The sequence below is a fragment of the Cnephaeus nilssonii genome (assembly GCF_951640355.1).
Source record: "Cnephaeus nilssonii genome assembly, chromosome: 3".
In the NCBI taxonomy this organism is placed as follows: domain Eukaryota; kingdom Metazoa; phylum Chordata; class Mammalia; order Chiroptera; family Vespertilionidae; genus Cnephaeus; species Cnephaeus nilssonii.
The window spans coordinates 42,710,753-42,730,433 of NC_137074.1; the positions used below are offsets into that span (position 1 = coordinate 42,710,753).

Sequence of the window (19,681 nt, forward strand, 5' to 3'; positions counted from 1 at the left end):
AGTAATAGTGCCCCCCTTAAGGATTATGTGCTCTGAACTCCAGCTAGGGGCAACTGCCACTTTTATATCACTCCGTTTCAGTCAATGAGATTACAGCAGGAACAGCCATGTGAAGGCATGACCCTGCCCACTGGCTCCGTCTGATTGACTCAGCGTGGACAACTGGCTTAAGCAGGGCCAGTCAGTCCTTTACTGGAAATTTTAGGATTGAACTTGAGAAAGATGAATAAGTTTCTCTTCAGGTCACTGGATTACATAAGGTACAATGTTGAGGAGGTGACAGTAAGTACTTTTCCATTATATGGACTAAACTAGTAAAAAAAAAAGTTAATCTACAGAGAGAAGAAGCAAAATGAAGCAGACATACAGAGAGGAAAATAGACAAGATTAATGGAGAAGAGAGAAGATACAAGGAGAGGATTCAAGACATTGGGCAAGGAGACAATGGAGAGAAATCTTGATGGCATTTGATTCCCTCAATATAGCTCTTAAGGCTTACCTGCATTCCTTTGCTCAGAATCTTGAAACACCCCAGTGCCTTTACAATAATTGTCTGTTTTGAGTAAATTAGAATGAGTTGGGTTTCTGAATATATATTTTTCAAAGGGGTACTAATATAAGTATATATTTGAAACAGATTGGGGAATTTGGAATGATTTTCTGGAGAAGATGTCTGAACTAAATCTTAAAGAACCTAAAGGGATCCAGGAAAAAAAGAAAATAGAACTTTTCTAAGCAGAGTAAACTATATATACAAAGGATTTGAGGTAAAACATGATACATTTGGAGAGTTGTGTTTAAGTATTCTTAGAACACAGGGTAAGAATAAAGGTGAGTCTGAGCCAAACTGCGAGACAGGAAATGTGTCCTTAATTGCTTTGTAAACCATGGTAAGGACTTTGGATTTTACTTTCAAATCATTAAATTCTCATTAAAGGATTTTAAGCAGAGGAATAATGGAATGAGGTTTCTCTTTAGAAAGATCACTCAGCCTATGTTATATAGGATAAACTGCAAGGGATCAAGGCTAAAGGCATAGAGATACCTAGAATATAATAGGTACTCAAAATTGTTAGTTGAGTTAATTACTTGGTTGATAGAATCCACTTGACTTTTTGACAGGTTAGATGTAGGGGAATACAAGAAGAACCCAGATAATCCCCTGATATCAGTTTCCCATCGCTGACAATGAGCAGTGGGTGAATACAAAACTGGAGTTTATAGGAAGAGATCTATAGTCTTAGAAATCATCTACATAACAGTGGTAGTTAAATTCTTGAAACTTGATGAACTTTAGGAGAAAGCTAATTAGGGAGAAAAGCAGAAGCAAAAATGGAGTTCTAGGAAATATCTAAAAATCAGAATATTTTTATTTCCTATTAGTACAAAGGACCTTGGAGATAAGACTATGCTTTGCCTAGTACTCCATCACCACCACTTAGCCCAGAGGCACGTGGCATATAATAGCTGCTCAATAAATATTTCTAGTCAAGGACAGAGGAATTCCACTTCTGGCCAAGATGGAGTAACAGAGACTGGATTTATACTCCTGCTTGAAACAACCAAAAAATGGACAAAATGTATGAATTAGTAGTTTTTCAAAAACTGGATATCCAGCAATAAATGACAGTCATCCCTAAGAGACAGGAAATAAACAAGGTGAGCCCCGTTTGCTATAGCGTAATGTTTTGAGAGAGTTTCCAGGCAGTAACACAGTTTCCAATATACCCATTGATTTAAGGAGATGGAGCTGAGAGTCAAGAGAGACCAAGAGTTTGCAGGGCAGGTATCAAGAGAGAATTCTGGAGATGTGCAGTAGGCCGCTCTCAAGCATGCTCTGGCAAAACTACCTAAGCCAAGGAAAGAACCGCCTGAAAGGATTAGAGGGACTAATACTTGCAGTCATACAGGGTCAGCAACAGTGTGTTTACCACCAGTGAAGATTAGAAGACACCATGAGTCACAGAACATTGGGTAGAGTGCTCAGAGTTACTCAATAGTGGGAAACAAGCCTAGACTAAATAGAGCTCGTCATGCCTTGCAAATCTTAAAAGCAAGACCTGAAAGGATTAAACTGTTTTCAAGTATAATTTAACTGCATCCCAGAACAAAGCTTAGAAATACTTTTAGGAATACAAAGATATTCAGATCCCAGCAGTGTGCAATTTACAGTGTATGACTTTGAATCAAAACTTATAAGGTATGCAAAGAAATTGGAAAATGAAACCCAGATATGACATGGGTATTAGAATTAGCAGGCAAGATCACCAAAACAAACAAACAAAAAAGCTTAGTGAATTTGAAGACATAGTAATATAGACTCTCCAGAATGAAATATTTTGGAGTAAAAAGAATCAGGAACAATCAGCTGTAAGACACTTTCAAATGGTCCAAAATATGTGTACTTGGAGTCCTGAAAAAGGGAGTCGGAGCAGAAAAAAAATATTTGAACAAATATTGGCTAAAAGTTTTCCAAATTTATGGAGAACTGTTAGTACACAAATAAGTAACCTCAAACTCAGAAAACATTATGAAAACTACAAGGCACATCATACATTGCTCAAAATCCATGATTAACAGAAAAGCTTAAAAGTAGCCAGAGGAATAAAAATAAGGACAACAGCATATTTCTGCTAACCACTTTGAACTAGTTGACATTTGTGTATCAATTAGAGCAGCAGCATACTCATTGTTCCCAAGATTATTGGAACATTAACCAAGATAGACTAGATTCTGGGCTATAAAACAATAAATCCGGTATTTTAGATTTTAACCATCCTGATAGGTCAGTGGTCTCGTTTTAATTTGCTGTGCCCTAATGAATAATGTTGAGCATCTTGTCATGAGCTCATTTACCATCTGTATATCTCCATTGGTAAGGTGTCTGTTTAATTCTTTTTGCCCACTTTTTAGTTGGGTTGTTTTTTGTTGTTGTTGAGTTTTAAAAGTGTTTTGTATATTTTTTTATACAAGTTCTTTATCAGATATGTGTTTAGGAATATTTTCTCCCACCTTGTCTTTTCATTCTCTCAACTGTGTCTTCCACAAAGCAGAGGATTTTAAATTTTAATGCAGTCCAATTTGTCCAATTTTTTTCTTTCATGGATTGTGCATTTGGTGGTGTATTTAAAACTCACCACCAAATTCAAGGTCACCTAGATTTCCTCCCCCAACCCCATGTTATTTTCTAGAAGTTTTGCATTATACATTTTATGTCTGTGATCGAATTTAAGTTTTGTGAAAAGTTTAATGTCAATGTCTAGAGTCAGTTTTCTGCATGTGGATGTCCAGTTATTCCAACACCACTTGTTGAAAATACTGTCCCTTTCTCCATTGAATTGCCTTTGCCTAGTTGATTGTATTTAAGAGGGTCTATTTCTGGGAGCTCTGTTCTTTTTTTTTTTTAATTTAATAAATCTTTATTGTTCAGATTATTACAATTGTTCCTCTTCCCCCCCCCCATAGCTCCCCTCCACCATGTTCCTACCCCACCCTCTGCCCTTACCTCCCCACCACTGTCCTCATCCATAGGTGTACGCTTTTTGTCCAGTTTCTCCCCGCACCTCCCACTCCCCTTTGCCCCCAAGAATTGTCGGTCCACTTCCTTTCTATGCCCCTGATTCTATTATATTCACCAGTTAATACTGTTCATCAGATTTTTTATTCCCTTGGTTTTTAGATTCACTTGTTGATAGCTACGTATTTGTTGTTCATAATTTTTATCTTTATCTTTTTCTTCTTTTTCCTCTTTTTAAAGAATACCTTTCAGCATTTCATATAATTCTGGTTTGGCGGTGATGAACTCCTTTAGCTTTTTCTTATCTGTGAAGCTCTTTATCTGACCTTCAATTCTGAATGATAGCTTTGCTGGGTAGAGTAATCTTGGTTGTAGTTTCTTGCTATTCATCACTTTGAATATTTCTTGCCATTCCCATCTGGCCTGTATAGTTTCTGTTGAGAAATCAGCTGATAATCGTATGGGTGCTCCCTTGTAGGTAACTAACTGTTTTTCTCTTGCTGCTTTTAATATTCTCTCTTTGTCTTTTGCTCTTGGCATTTTAATTATGATGTGTCTTGGTGTGGTCCTCTTTGGATTCCTTTTGTTTGGGGTTCTGTGCGCTTCCTGGACTTGTAAGTCTATTTCTTTCACCAGGTGGGGGAAGTTTTCTGTCACTATTTCTTCAAATAGGTTTTCAGTATCTTGTTCTCTCTCTTCTTCTGGGACCCCCATAATTCTGATGTTGGTACGCTTGAAATTGTCCCAGAGGCTTCTTACACTATCTTCAACTTTTTTGGATTCTTTTTTCTTTTTGCTTTCCCGGTTGAGTGTTTTTGGCTTCTTTGTATTTCAAATCTTTGACTTGGTTCTTGCAATCCTCTAGTCTGCTTTTAAGTCTCTGTATAATATTTTTTATTTCAGTCAGTGTATGCTTAATTTCTAGTTGATCCTTTTTCATATCCTTGAGGGTCTCGTTAAATTTATCGGCCTTTTCTAGGAAATTCTTGAAAAACCTTATATAACTCTATATCCAGTCATTTATTTTCCTCCATTTCCTTCATTTGTGACCTGCCTCTTTGTCTCCGCATTTTGGCTGCTTCCCTGAGTTGATGGGGTGGCTTTGTGTGCTAGGTGTCCTAGCAGGGCCCAGTGGCTCAGCCTCCCCGGTTACCTGAGGTGAACACTCTTGGTGTGCCCCTTTGTGGGCTGTGTGTGCAGTCTTGTTGTAGTTAAGCCTAGATTGTTGTTAGTATCACTGGGGGGAGTTGACCTCCAGGCCAGTTGGCTGTGAGGATCAGCTGTGTCTCCACTGGGAGAGCTTCTGTGCTCAGCTTGGATGGGGCGGTGTCTCAGGGCGGAGCAGACAGCCTTGGTTTCCCGTCATCCCTGTCCTAAGAGGCCCCTGTGTCTCAGTGTCCCGTGGCAATGGCTGCACGCACCTCTGAGAGAAGGCTGCCCTGAGTTTCGCCTGCTGCCAGATAGTCCAGTTTCTCCCTGAATGAGTCTGGGTACCCAAAGTCTCACCCAGAACTGGATTTCAGTGCAGTCGGGAGGTTTTGTTTCCCTCCCGAACGAGAAAGCTAGCCGAGCGCTTGCTGCCCGCTCTCTCTGAGCCCCGAGAGTAAGCCAGCTGCGTATTCAGCCGCCTGTCCTTTCCGCGTGCGCAGGTCTCCGCACCTGTCCTCCACAGCTCCTCTGGATCTCAGTGTCCTTTTATCTTTCCTTCTAGTTGTAGAATTTCCACTCAGCCAGCTTTCCGGTGGTTCTGGACGATGTCCGCTCTGTCTTCCAGTTGCAGTTTTGAAATTGTTGTGCGAGGCAGCAGTATAGGTGTTTACCTATGCCGCCATCTTGGTTTCTCTGGGAGCTCTGTTCTTTTTCATGAATCTATTTGTCTAGTCTTTCACCAATACCACATTGTCTTGATTATTGTAACTTCAGAGTACAGTTTGAAGTCAGGTAGTGTCCTCAGTCTTTATCATTCTTCAATATTATGTTGGCTATTTTGGGTATTTGGTCTTTCCATATAAACTTTAGAATCATTTTGTCTATATCCGTAAAGTAACTTGCTAACATTTCAATTGCGATTGTTTTTCTGTTTTTGGTATTAGGGTAATGCTGGCCTCATTTCCTCTGGTTCTGTTTTTGGAACAGATTGTAGAGTATTTCTATAACTTCTTCTTTAAACATTTGGTATGAATAAACCAGCAGAACCATCTGGGTCTGGGCCTTCTGTTTTGGAAGCTTATTATTTTTTTTATGGAGTTTTGTGAAAAGATACAGATTTATTCAAATTATCTATTTCTTCTTCTTTTTTAAATCTATTTCTTTTTGTGCGAGTTTTGGTAGATTGTGTCTTTCAAGGAACTCTTTCATTTAAGTTATCAAGTGCTTCATCCAAGGTTTTTTTTGTTTTGTTTTGTTTTTAAATATATTTTATTGATTTTTCACAGAGAGGAAGAGAGAGGGATAGAGAGTTAGAAACATCGATGATAGAGAAACATCAATCAGCTGCCTCTTGCACAACCCCTACTGGGGATGTGCCCACAACCAAGGTACATGCCCTTGACCGGAATCGAACCTGGGACCTTTCAGTCTGCAGGCCGACGCTCTATCCACTGAGCCAAACCAGTTTCGTCTCATCCAAGGTTTTTTATGTACCTAGGTGTGTGGTTTTTGTTTTGTTTTTTAATCTTTCCCCTTACCATTTTTTAAAATATATATTTTTATTGATTTCAGAGAGGAAGGGAGAGGGAAAGATAGAAACATCAATGATGATAATCTTCCCCCTTATCATTCCTAATATTTATGTAATCCACTTTAAATCTGCTCCACTAGAATATTTCCTGTTTCAGCACAGTGCCTGGAACATAGTATATACTCAATAAATATTTGTTGGCTCAATCACCTAATGTCCTTGAGTAGTTCTCAGTAGCACACTTTATTTCCTTTTTTCTGTGTACATTAAGCTGGGGAAGTAGCAGTATCCTCATGTTTCTCATGAGGAAAGTGCCACTCAGAAAGATTACATAACTTGACTTAGTTTAGTAGTTATTAAGTGGGAACAGCTAGAACATTAACCTTGGTCTTTTAACTCCCAATGTTAGATCTTTCCTTCTGTACCTTACATCAGCCATATTTTTCATATCCCCCTCACTTTACCAGGTGCCCTGGGGAGAAATAGGGAGTGACTGTTATTTAAATGCACAGTTGCTCAGATATGCAGTTTTTTTTTCAGAAAGATGTTCACATGATAGGTTCTCAAAGATCTTCTTGACCTCTAAGTATTTATTCAAACTGATGCCTGGCATCTGACTTATTCAGATCTCTTTCATGAACATTAGATGATAAAGTAGCGAGTGTTTGTAAGGGACCATATTTATGCTGTATACGTTCTATCTTCACTGCTTGATTTTATTGATCTTCCCTCTGTGGCAAAAGTGGTTCCTGGCTGTGACAAACTATTAATGGATGTCTTACTAAGGGGGTTAAAGCAAACAAATGATTCATATGCTAACCTGCTGAGGACATTATTCATATTTTAAAGTAGTGCTTGATTAGCAAAATTTTTTTATTTTAAAACAAACCATATACATGATACCATGGGTACTCAAAAACAATAGGGAAAAAGTGATCATCACATCTTTTTCGAATGTGCTTTTAAAAAACAAGTTTATGTGAAGTACCCAGTCTGCTCTTCTTTTATAGTTTACAAAAAAGTTAAAGTACAACCTCAGTAGTTATTCATTGCTGAAGAATCTAGCTGACATCTTTGGAAAATAATTTTAAAAGCCATTGGATTGTATACATGCTGTGCATTAAGCCTTGAACTCTCTTTTGCATTCTATAATTTATATGTTGTCCCAGCATGAGGTAATTTTCATGATTTTGCCTTTAAATTATGCATATTAAAATGAAATGTACTGATATAAATATAGACATGACCTATAAAGATTTCTTATTTTTATCAGACTTTAACCTTTTAAAGACCTCTGTTATCTAAGCCACCCTTGTCATAAAAAATGACGGAGCTTTTCTGTATTAGAATTATATTAGTGTGTTAGATATACATATTACAGTAGATATTATAATAGGTTTTTTATAATGTATTAAACTATCAATACTTTGAGAAATAAGTGTACTTATTAAGAGCTTGATGAAAAGCATACTAACTTGGGAAGATTTAGCATGGGTCTATTTTTATGCAAAGAAAATTAGAAGAAAAATTTGTCTGGTAAGTTTATGGCCTGAATTGTTTTTCTAGTGGCGAGTTAGTCTCAGATAGCTATAGTCTTGCCTTCTGTAAATGGTCTGCACCTGTTTGAAAAGTATCTTTAGCTTAGTGGTACAATCTCCAGCTGTGAAACAGAAAATTTCCCCACTGAGCTGAAGTGACCCATTCAAGCCCACACTTGTAAACTTATTCATTAACACATAAATGTAGAGTTATTCTCTCCTTCCATCTCCCTCGGCTTTAGGGGCCAGGAATCTGTGGTAGACTATCTTGTGCTGCTCTAGAACAACTAAAATCCTGAAACCAGTCTTAGAAACTCAACTTCCCAATCCTCAAGAGCCATCATCAGAGCTAGAAGAGAAGAAGATGCAAATCCTAAGACGTATGTTGTGCGAGGGCAGGAAGGCAAAGTTTCTTCTCACATTTCTGGACCTTTCTTCTAAGTTTTCCTGCTTTACTACTTTTGTCTTTGTTCTTTCTTAACATCTGAACTCAGTTACTCTTACTGCACCAAGATTTTAAGAACCCCTACTCTCTAAGAAGTAACCAGAAATGTTACCCATATTTTCCAGCAAACATTGGTCTATCATTTAGTTATCCATATCCATTACCCATGTTATCTAACCAACACTAGTTTATTAGTTTATGTATCCACACTTGGGAGACCAGTACTGTGTGTTAATTAAAAGCATGGTTTTAATTAACCATGAAGTACTGAAATTCAAATCCCAGCTTATCTACTTAATAGTTTTGTGATCTTAGAGGCTTTTACTTAACCTCTCTGAGCCCGAATTTCTTCATTTATAAATGTTCTGAAAGGGATTTAGTGATGGTATATAGTAAGTACTTAGCACTGTATTTGCATATGGTAGCCACTTAATAAATAGCTACTTTTATCATTACTGTTTAGTTGGATTCCCCTGTTAGCATGGAAGTCATTTATGTCATGCATAACCTCATACTAGAGTGAAATAATAGGCTTGATATATTCATTTATTAGCAAAGCATTTTATTATAATTCCCACCCTAGCCAAAGGTGCAGAAAAGCGAGTGCACAAATATGCTGATGGAGATAAAATTGCATAATACAACGTTTTGAAGACCAATTAGGCAGTTTATATTAGTTCCCATAAAAAATGCTCTTTAAGTCAGAAATTTCCTCTCTAGAAATCTGCTCTAAAGAAGGCGATTCAGACAAAAATTTGCAGCCACTAGCATTTGATAATGGTGGGTAGGATATGGGGTGGGGGGTGGGGGGGAGGAGGGAACTTGAATGTCCAACAGCAGAGAATGATTGAATAACATAATATTTTATCATAATTCATACTCTGTAGTTATTATGAAATATTTGATGACATGGGAAACTGCTCACAATATACTTCTTAGTAAAAAAGAAAGTAATATGTGAAATACTTAAATTTTGTACACTAAGAAATACATTCCTTTCTCTCTCCCTTTTTCTGCCTCTTCAGAAATAAGACTGAAAGAATATACATCAAAATATTAAATAATTTGTCTCTGGGTAGTTGGATTTTATTTTTTTATCTTTGTACACTTTAGTGTTTTCCAAATTGTATTTAATTAGCAAGTTACTTGGCAAACTTCTTATGAAAAGCAGTGGAGGATGATTGGGTGTCTGGGTATCTGTTTTTTATTAGTAGAGGCTTTATATTTTAAAAGCTTCGAAAAACTGAAAGCTGCTCTTTGGATCCATAAACTGATCTCCTAAATTGAAGTCTTGTCTCCTGAAGCAATTTAGTTGGTTTGAGCTAAGAGGTGGCCAAATGTGAGTAGCAGGAGGAATTGTTTAGATAGATTCTGAGTATTCGTGAGTACATTGGTTTTGATGTAGCAGATGAATAAGAGCTTAAAGGAGAGGTGGTTTTTAATATGGAGAATGAGAGGAAGCTTCTTGCAGAAACAAAACCACAGTGAAATTTAATTAGACTTGAAAAGAAGGTTGTTAAACAAGAGGCTTGGGTCATTTAAATTTTATTTATTTTTCAAAAATATCTGTGATGGCCAGAAGGAGACCAATGTGCATTTCCAGTGGAAGATTCATGGAAGAATATTTTGTGACTATAGAAAAATACTTAAGGCCTGGCTGGCGTGGTTCAGTGGTTGAGGGTCGACCTATGAACCAGGAGATCATGGTTTGATTCCCAGTCAGGGCACATACCTGGGTTGTGGGGTTGATCCCCAATGTGGGGTGTGCAGGAGCCGATCAGTGATTCTTCTCATCATTGATGTTTCTATCTCTTCTTCTCTGAAATCAATAAAATATATTTTAAAATAATACTTAAGGATAATTGGGTTTTTTTTGATAACTTGTATTTTAAAGTTCTGTTTAAAGAACAGAATTATAATCTTTTGCAACTTTTTTTTTTTTAATTAGGATCCAGTTTATGGAAAAGGAAAACTTGGAGAAATCCAGGGACTTATTCTGGGAATGTTGGACACCTTTAACTATGAACAAGTAAGCTACTTTCTGTTTCTAAGCCTGTCCTAAGGTGGAAAGAAGCTATTTCTTTTTCTCTGCACCTATACTTTTTCTTTAAAAATTACCATCTATTTAATGGAAGTTCAATAGATTAAAATGTGTAGTTTAAAAATTTTTTAAACTTCTCTTGACCTTAATTAATAAACATATATTTTGTACACAAGCATACATTCCAGAATGTAGAAATGCATCAAATTTGGATTCATTTTATTGTTTTGATTTATTGGCAGGAATCAAAAGTATGAAAAACTTTCTGGAAAAATAATTGGATGCAAAGATATAACCCATGAAAGGGAAGGGTCAGCATGAGTTTAGAAAATTACAAAATAAAATTAAAGAGTCTTCTTTTAAATATCCTGAAGCAGATAATTGCCATTAACCAAAAATGGTCACTAGTTCTCCCTTAACTCAAAACTGCCTATAGCTTAAATTCTCAGTGGGAGCCAGGTTGAAGAACAGATTTTTTTCTTAATATACTTCAAAGTAACTCATGAAACCACCTAGGAAAATGTGCCATTTTGGGCATGGTAGATACAATTTCTGCTTTTTTTAATTAGAAGAAAAAGAAGCATTTAGGTGACAAAGCTTTTCTTAGGATGCCGTAAGAACTACAATTTGGCTCAGCATAACCCAGTGGAGCTGATACCCCTGCAGGCACAGAGTACATGTCAGCAGAAGGAAAGCTGAGTGCGAGGCAGAATATTGTTGGGAACTTTGGAAGAGGAGGAAAAGATGGGGTTGATTGGAAAGAATGACATTTAGTTCTATGCTTGGATTATTAGAACTGAAAGTTCTACATTACAGACGCAGTTAAAGGGCTAGGCTCTGTAGCAAGGAAGATGGTATATTTTCCCCAACTGTACATCTAAATGATATGACATATATGAATGTTGAGAATTAAATGCAATGTGAATGCAATACTTTATAAGCACATAGAACTGTAAAAATGATTTAATGTGGTAGTGTGAAAATGTCTTCATGTGACTTAATGACAGATGTCACAGTCTTGAGCAGTTTCAAATGACCTGTAAGTGCTGATCAGGAAAATGTGATCTCTGCACAAGGGAGATGTAAACTGAGTAATGGCCATTAGCTCTTCCAGTGAAAGGTTATTTGAAATAGTGCCATGGATGCAGTTTCTATTTTTAAAAAATCAGGAAGTCTCAGCAGTTGAGCATTGACCCAGGAACCAAGAGGTCACTGGTCTGATTCCCGGTCAGGACACATGCCTAGATTGTGGCCTTGATCCCCATTGTGGGACGTGCAGGAGGCAGCCGATCGATGATGTTCTTCTCTCATCGATGTTTCTTTCTCTCTCTCTCCCTTCCTCTCTCTCTAAAAATCAGTAAAACATTTTAAAAATCAGGGATATTTTCATTATTTGTTACAACACTTCAAGTCATTTAGAGAGGACTTATTTTATACATGTAATAAATAAATAGATTTGGGTTTATCTAGTCATTCAAAAGCCATCAGTACTGAATTAAGCCATAGAATGGTCAAGCATACATTTCTCATTAGAAACTAGTAACAGCTTTTTAATAATTATTTTGAGAATTTAGTTAACCACTTAATTTGGAGTTTTTAATGCTTATTTAATTTTATGCCTTTATAGTGTATTTTAATTTCGGTTGTGGTTGAAAACAAAACAACTGATATTTTCTATTCATCCCCTCTGTATCTTTCATTTTATAAACCACTTTTTTATTTGTTTGTCTTTTGTTTTGGCCTTTCCTAGACCCTGCTGGAAACAACTACTAGCCTTCTAAACCAAGATCTCCACTGGTCACTGTGTAACCTGAGAGCTTCCGTCACCAGAGGACTGAATCCCAAGCAGGATTACTGCTCTATATGTCTGCAGCAGTATAAGAGACGCCAAGAAACGGCTGATGAAATTATTGTCTTTAGGTGAGAGAGAAGGAAATGTCCACATATGGTGTGTGTGCGTTCAGTATGGTGTTACCAGGCAGGAATACATGTGGGTACACGGCCCCAGTTGATCATTCTAGCAGTGAACAAAACAAGACAATGTTCCTACTCTTGTAGACCTTACGTTCTGCATGGGAATCAGAAGGAATGGGTGTTAGGGTGGTCAAGCAATAAATAAATGCAGAGTAATAAGAGCTATGGGGGAAAATAAAGTACAGGTAAGGGGATGGAAGAAGTATTCAGGGTGAGAGTGCTACAGGAATAGGTTCAGAATATATTTTAAGGGTAGAGCTAACTTGCTGATGTATTAGATATGGAGTGTGAGTTGCCTGAGCAATTGGATGAACAGGGTGCCATTGTCTAATATGAGAAAGAACAGGTGTGAGGAACTGGAGAAATCAAGAGTTTTGTCCTGGAGATGTTAGATTTGAGATGAATAAAAGACATCCAAGTAGGGATGTCAGATAGACAGTTTTTCTAGTCAGAACCCTCAAGACACGTCCTGGAAATATAAATTTAGAAACTGACAGCATATAAATGATATTTAAAGCTGTAGCACAAAGAAGAAATATAATATAAAAGTTAAAGGTTTGATCTCAGGAGCAAAGACAGCTCACCTAGAATATGTGGATAGAGGCGATATGAGATAAACTCTGTAGCCAAACTTCTTGAGTTCAAATCCTAATTTTTCTACTTACTTTCTGTGAGACTTTGACAAGTAATGTAATCTCTTTACATCTTAGTTTTCTCATCCGTAAATTGGAATAATGATGATATTATTTCCAAGGGTTTTGTGAAGATTAAATGAGATAATTCACTTAAGACATTTGTATCATGGTGACATATATAGTAAGCACTATATTAAGTGTTAGCTACTACTATTATAGGTCCAGGAAGATTGGTAGATGTGGTAACAGGAAAGGGAAGTAGTTCTCAGCACACAAAGAGCCCATTTATTCAACAAATATTTATTGAGCACCTACTGTGTGGCAGGTACTGTTCTAGGGGCTAGGGTGCAGTATCGATGAAACAAAGGATCTGCTCTCGTGGAGTTTACATTCCAGTGTCAAGGGCAGACAAACAAATGCCAGATAGTGACTACTATTAAAAAAAAAGAAACATGTTAGGTGAGATACAAAGATCTTGGTCAGGGGGGAATATATTTTATATAGGCAATCATGGAAAGCCTCACTGTTAAGGTGACTTATGACAGACAATTTTAAAATTATTAATAAAGATGTAATTAATAATGGCTGTGAATAAAATAAAATATGAATAGAAGAAAGAATATTTGGCACTACTAATTTATAAAGTCATTAGGGAAAGTCTCACTATTGAAGTGACATCTGATCAGAGACATGAAGGAAGTGGCCGTGCAGTGTCAGAGGAGAATGCCTCTGGCAGAGGGTCAGCAAGTGCAGAGCCTGGAGGCGAGCAGTCTGGAGAGATGTAAGGAGTAGTGAATGAGTGGGGGAGTGCTGCCTGAGCAGAGAGAAGGAAAGGGAAGATGGTAAGAGATAACTTCAGAGGAGGAACAGAGAGGCCAGATCCTGTAGGAATTGCATCATTATAAAGAATTAAACTTGACTCTGAGATGAGAAGCCATTGAGGATAGGATTAACATTATCTGACCTATGTCTTAAGGATCACTTTGTGTTGAGAATGTTCTATAGAAAGGCAAGGGTGAAAGTAGAATGACCAGTTAGGCTACTGCAGTAATCCAAGTGAGAGAGGGCCCAAGGTAGTAATGATGAGTTAAAATGTGGTTGGATTCTGGATATATTCTGAAGATAGAGCTGAGATTTGTTTTGTAGATTGGATGTGAGGTGTGAGAGAAAGAGACTAGTCAAGGATGACTCCAAAGTTTTTGGCCTGAGAAACTGGAGGAGTGTAATTGCCATTTATTGAGATGTGGAAGGTTAGATGAGAGCATGGAGTGGGGGTGGTGTGGGGTGAAAATCAAGAATTTTGGCCATGTTAAATTTAAGTCCATTAATATTCAATGTAGAGTTCTTGAGGAGACAGATGCGTGGGGTATAGGAGAGAAGTCTGGGCAGTTATCAGCATGTAGGTGGTATTTGAAAATCATGGAACTGGAAGGAATCACTAAAGGAGCAAGGGTTATATAGAGAAGAGAAAGGTTATATATAGAAGGATAAAGACTGTAAAGACTACAGAAGAGAAAAGGATTGACTTCTATGGCAGTTCAGCATTCAGGTTTGAGAAATGAGGGTGAATCAGTGAAGATGACTAAGAGTTATACTCAACATCATGTCAGGAGGTTCATTTGTTAATTTAATGTAATCAATAGGGAATTTCTTCATAGGAATAATGTAAGAATTTACTGTAGCACTGACATTTTTGTAAATGCTTAATCAAATCACTGCTTTTGCCTTGAATTTTATAAGGCAGACAACTCATGTTATTATATAAGCTACTTAGATAATAACTAGAGGCCCAGTGCATGAAATTTGTGCACTGGGGGGGGGGGGGGGCGGGGAGGGTCCCTCAGCCCGGCCTGTGCCCTCTTGCAGTCCAGGACCCCTCAGGGAATGTCCACCTGCCGGCTTAGGCCCGATCCCTAAGCCAGCAGTCAAACATCCCTCTCACAGTCTGGGGCTCTTGCAGGACCCTTTGTTCCTTACTGCCTGCCTGCAGCAGAGGTGGGAGAGGCTCCCGCCACCACCTCTGTGCTTGCCAGCCATGAGCCCGGCTTCTGGCTGAGCGGCATTCCCCCTGTGGGAGTGCACTGACCACCAGGGGGCAGCTCCTGCATTGAGCATCTGCCCCCTGGTGGTCATTGTGCAGCAAAGCGACCAATCGTTCCACCATTTGGTTGATTTGCATATTAGGGTTTTATTATATAGTTGTGCAGCAAAGCGACCAATCGTTCCACCATTTGGTTGATTTGCATATTAGGGTTTTATTATATAGGATGATTTCCCCCAATTGACGTTTTTTCAAACTGTCTAAAAATATTTCATAGTTTGAGAAATGAACAGAAGTTTCGCTTATCCCTCAGGTGGTTTGTAGTTAGAGAACTGTGATTTTGTTCTTACTAACAGCTTAAGTATACAAATATGTGAGTCTGGATTTCAAAAAGAGAAGACAACAATAAGTTTATTCCCTTTCTTGTTTCTTAACCAATACAACCATCAGTGCATTTCAGCATATCAGAAATCTTTATCACTTATGAACACTCCAACACAGCTTATGTTTATGGGTTTTGTAATAATGAAAAGTGCAATTGGTTGCCTTCATTTTGCAGCTGTGGTCATTTGTATCACTCATTTTGTCTGCAAAACAAAGAGTGCACCATAGAAATTGAAGGGCAAGCAAGATGGACATGCTACAAATGCAGCTCAAGTTACAAAGCAGGAAAATTAAGTGAAAATTCATCTGAAGTAAAAAAAGGAAGGATAACTCCATCACAGGTAAGACTTGCTTTCATGGCAAAATGGGGATGGTCTTTTCTTATAAATGTCTTGTAGGCCTGGCCTCATTTTTTGCAGGTCCTATAGGCTTCAGCAAATTGACCTGATGAGAATCTAGTGCATGACATCTGTTCAGTTATACATAGAGGAGAAGAGTTTCTCTTCTCTGTCCAGCACTGAAAAGCAGAGATTTGAGAGCAATTTTCTGCCCTTAAAATTACTAAGGTCTAGTTGAAAAGAAAGATTTCATACATCTGCTTGTTTAAGATCCTTTGACAAAGTAAGAGGTCTACAAGTACAAAAGTTACAGCGCTAATGAGGGACCTACCTATATGCTGAGGCATGCAGTTGTTACTTTTATTTATTTTATTATTTATTTATTTATTTATTTATTCACTAGAGGCCCAATGCACAAAGATTCGTGCAAGAATGGGCCTTCCTTCCCCTGGCTGCCGGCAGCACCTTCGCTCTGGCCTGAGCCGCCTTTCTGCCTTCCCACGCTGCCCAGAGGCCCGGAATGGCTGGGGCAGTGCGAAACGCCTGTGTCCCACCCCGTCCCCAGCCGCTCGGCGCCTGTGTATGCAAATTAACCCTCCATCTTTGTTGGGTTAATTTGCATACTCACTCCTGATTGGCTGGTGGGCATCGCGAAGGTACGGTCAATTAGCATGTTACTCTTTTATTAGGTAGATTTATTTATTTATTTTTGTGCACCCTAATGACTAGACATTACATAACTTAATACATGATCATCCTAATAAATCCCACACCTATCCAGCACCATACCTAGTTATTAGAATATTATTGACTATTTCCTATGTTGTTACTTTACATCCCCATGACTATTCTGTAACAACCAATTTGTACTTCTTAATCCCTTCACCTTTTTCATCCATCCCTCAACCCCCCTCCCATCTAGCAACTAACAAAATGTTCTCTGTATCTAACACTAACAGTCTGTTCTGTTCTGCTTGTTCATTTTGTTTATAGATTCCATTGTTGATAGATAGGTATTTATTGCCATTTTATTGTTCATACTTTTGATCTTTTTTTTCTTCTTCTTTAATAAAACCCTTGAACATTTCATGTAATACTAGTTTGGTGGTGATGAACTCCTTTAGCTTTTTCTTGTTTGGGAAGCTCTTTATCTGTCCTTCGATTCTAAATGATAGCTTTGTAGGTTAGAGTGGTCTTGATTATAGGTCCTTGCTTCTCTTCACTTTTAAGTAGGGCTCATGGACAAGGCACATACACAGGTGCTCCGTGCATGGTTTTCTAAGCTGGGTAACTCTTCCAAGAACTTGATGCAGTAGTGTTCATGTGAGGAATTTTCATTGCATTTGGGGTCTGACTAATGGACTAGATATAGTTATATTCATTTTACATCAAATTATTTTTTTTTTCTTCATAGGCAGGGAGTGGAGCCGAGTTTGAACTCTACTCTTAGTAGCTTTTGGGAGAACAGGACTTGACACCATGAGGGGCTCAGTGTGGAGGAGGAGCGGTTGCTAGGGCTGTGACTTGATCACTGTGCTGTTCTCAGTTTGCTTCCTTTTCAAAGTGAGAAGTGGGGTCACATTTGCTGTTTCCTGCTCTTTCCCGTGTCACACCCTATCCTGTAGTCAGCCTTAACATTACATGAAAAGTTGGCCCTGTTGTTGTCTCTTATCTTTGTTTCATCAGCTTTTAGTGTTGGATCAGAGGCAGACCAAATAAAACCCCCTGACCTAGTTTCTCCCAGATAACAGTTCGGAATTTCTATACTCCGGTGGTAGGCATTCATTTGTATATTCACCCATTATATATGGAACAGTGTGCCAGGCACTGCTATTTGCTGGGAATACAATAGTAGACAAGACATTTGCCTTATGGAGTTTATAACCAATGAAGTTATAAACAGGTTTTGAATAAGTGTTCTTAAGTTATTTCTAACACCAATTCTGTCAGTTCTCTGGACTGACTACCAGACATTAGCGTCAGACTCCCCAAGTTTAAAAAGAGTTCATTGTCATTAAACTGCCCTCACTACAGACACCAGCCGCAAAGGAGGTGTCCAGGTTACCCACACTCTGTTCTGACTTTGCAAAATCAGGGATCCCTGTGACACCCCACCCCCTGCCCAGGTTCAATAATTCACTAGAATGACTCATAGAACTTTGGAAAATACCTTCCATTTACCTGTTTATTATAAAGGATACAACTCAAATAGCCAAGGGAAGAAATGCACAGGATGAGGTATTGGGGTGGGGGGTGGGGAGGAGGGTGCTTCTATATCCTCTCCCACATAACACCTTCTTTGTACATCAGTGTACTTGCTCACCAGCCCAGAAGCACTTTGAACCTCATTTAGGGATTTTTATGGAGGTTTCATTATGTAGTCATAATTGAGTAAATCATTGGCCATTGGTGATTAACTGAGTCTCTAGCTCTCTCCCCTCCCCAGAGGTGGGGGGTGGGGTGGGGAAGGGCAGGGAGACCTTTCATGGCTTATCTTTCTGGTGACAAGCTGCCATTCTGAAGCTATGTAGCATCCCCAGACCAGACACCCATAATTTCATTAGCATGCAAAAGGCACTCTTATTACTCAGGAGATTCCAAGAGTTTTAAGCACTATGTGACAGGAGCCAGGGACAAAAAATCAATTTTTTTATTATGTCACAGTACTTACAGGTGAATATGTTGTAAGAGCTGACAGCCAGTAGATCAATGTAGACATGGGAGATCATGGAAGGCTTTCTCGAAATGCCATGTTAGCTGCCCCTGAAGAAAAAAGGAAGCAAGTAAGACAAGTTTAAATGCAAATATAGGCAGGAGGAGGAGTACTATAGGCAGAGGGAACCAATATATGGAACAAACATGTAGCATCTCTACTGTGAAGCAGAGAAGATCATGGAACTAGACATTGAGCGTGATTGGATCTAGAGGGGGAAAGAGTGGTGAGATAAACTAGTGAGATAAACAGGGACTACATTAATTATTTTTATGTCTGTGCTAAAGAAATAGAGAAGGTATTGAAGGGCTTTGAGGAAGGGATGATATGATATGATATGATATGATATGATATGATATGATATGATATGATATGATCAGAACAGGGTTTGTTGTTTTTCAAAATAGTATTTTTAAAAGAACACTGCAGAATTGAAAGGGAAGCAAGAATGGATATAGTGAGACCAAGAATATTGAAGTAATTTAGAGAAGTGGTAACTTGTTCTAGAATGGTAGAAATTGGGATGGAGAAAAGTACATATTTGAGATGTGTTTGAGATGAACACAAACATAAAAAAATAGAGTTCATTGCTGGAGTTAGAAATGTCTGCAGGACATAAAGGTAAAAGATGTTTAAATATGGTTTCCAGATTGAAATTTTTGTTAACTATAAATTCAAAACACTTCCTTTTTTGCATTTAGGGAAGGAAAGACAGGCCCTGTGATTTCCAACATCTTTCCAAGCCAAAACCAAATGCAGATGGGAAACTTTATTTATGTAGATACTTAAGGCTTTACATCTTGGGACACTTCAGTTTTTTTGGTTGTTTTTTTTTCTTTTCATTTATATCCTATGCATAAACAACTTGTGATTACATGCATATTGTGGCCTGGATATTACCATTTAGATTTTTTTCCCTAGATAGTCCTGAGAGGCTAAAAGACTTTTTTTTCCCTTTAAAAAGAAATACAATTACATATTATATATTTTAATGCATACATAATTTACAAAGAATAAAATTCACCTTCTGCTAGTTTTGACAACCATCTTTACAATCAAAATAAAGAGCAGTATGATTATTTTCCCTCAAAAGTTCCCTATATTTCTTTGTAGTCAACCTGTCCCCACACCCTCAACCCTCGCAATCACTGGTCATTTGGAGTTAATTTTAATAGGGTGTTAGATAAGGATTGAGGCTCACTCTTTTGCATGTGGATATACATTAATTGCCCTTATACCTTAGTCAAAAAAATCAACTGACTTTGGATGTGTGGGTCTGTTTCTAGACTTTCTCTTCTATTTCATTGCTTTATGTTGCTATCCTTTCTCCAATACTGTAGCTTTACAGTAACTCTGGATATAAGGTAGTATCAAT

General features: G+C 38.0%; 1 protein-coding gene across 6 annotated transcripts in view; it reads left to right on the top strand.

Moving 5' to 3' along the window:
- Positions 1 to 19,681, top strand: part of VPS8 (VPS8 subunit of CORVET complex) — a 247,460-nt gene that overhangs the window by 183,695 nt on the left and 44,084 nt on the right. For all 6 annotated transcript variants that reach the window (XM_079764490.1, XM_079764492.1, XM_079764493.1 and 3 more), the window contains 3 exons: positions 10,129 to 10,209; positions 11,972 to 12,141; positions 15,431 to 15,596. In XM_079764490.1, the coding sequence (XP_079620616.1) occupies positions 10,129 to 10,209; positions 11,972 to 12,141; positions 15,431 to 15,596 (417 nt within the window). The remainder of the gene's footprint in view (positions 1 to 10,128; positions 10,210 to 11,971; positions 12,142 to 15,430; positions 15,597 to 19,681) is intronic.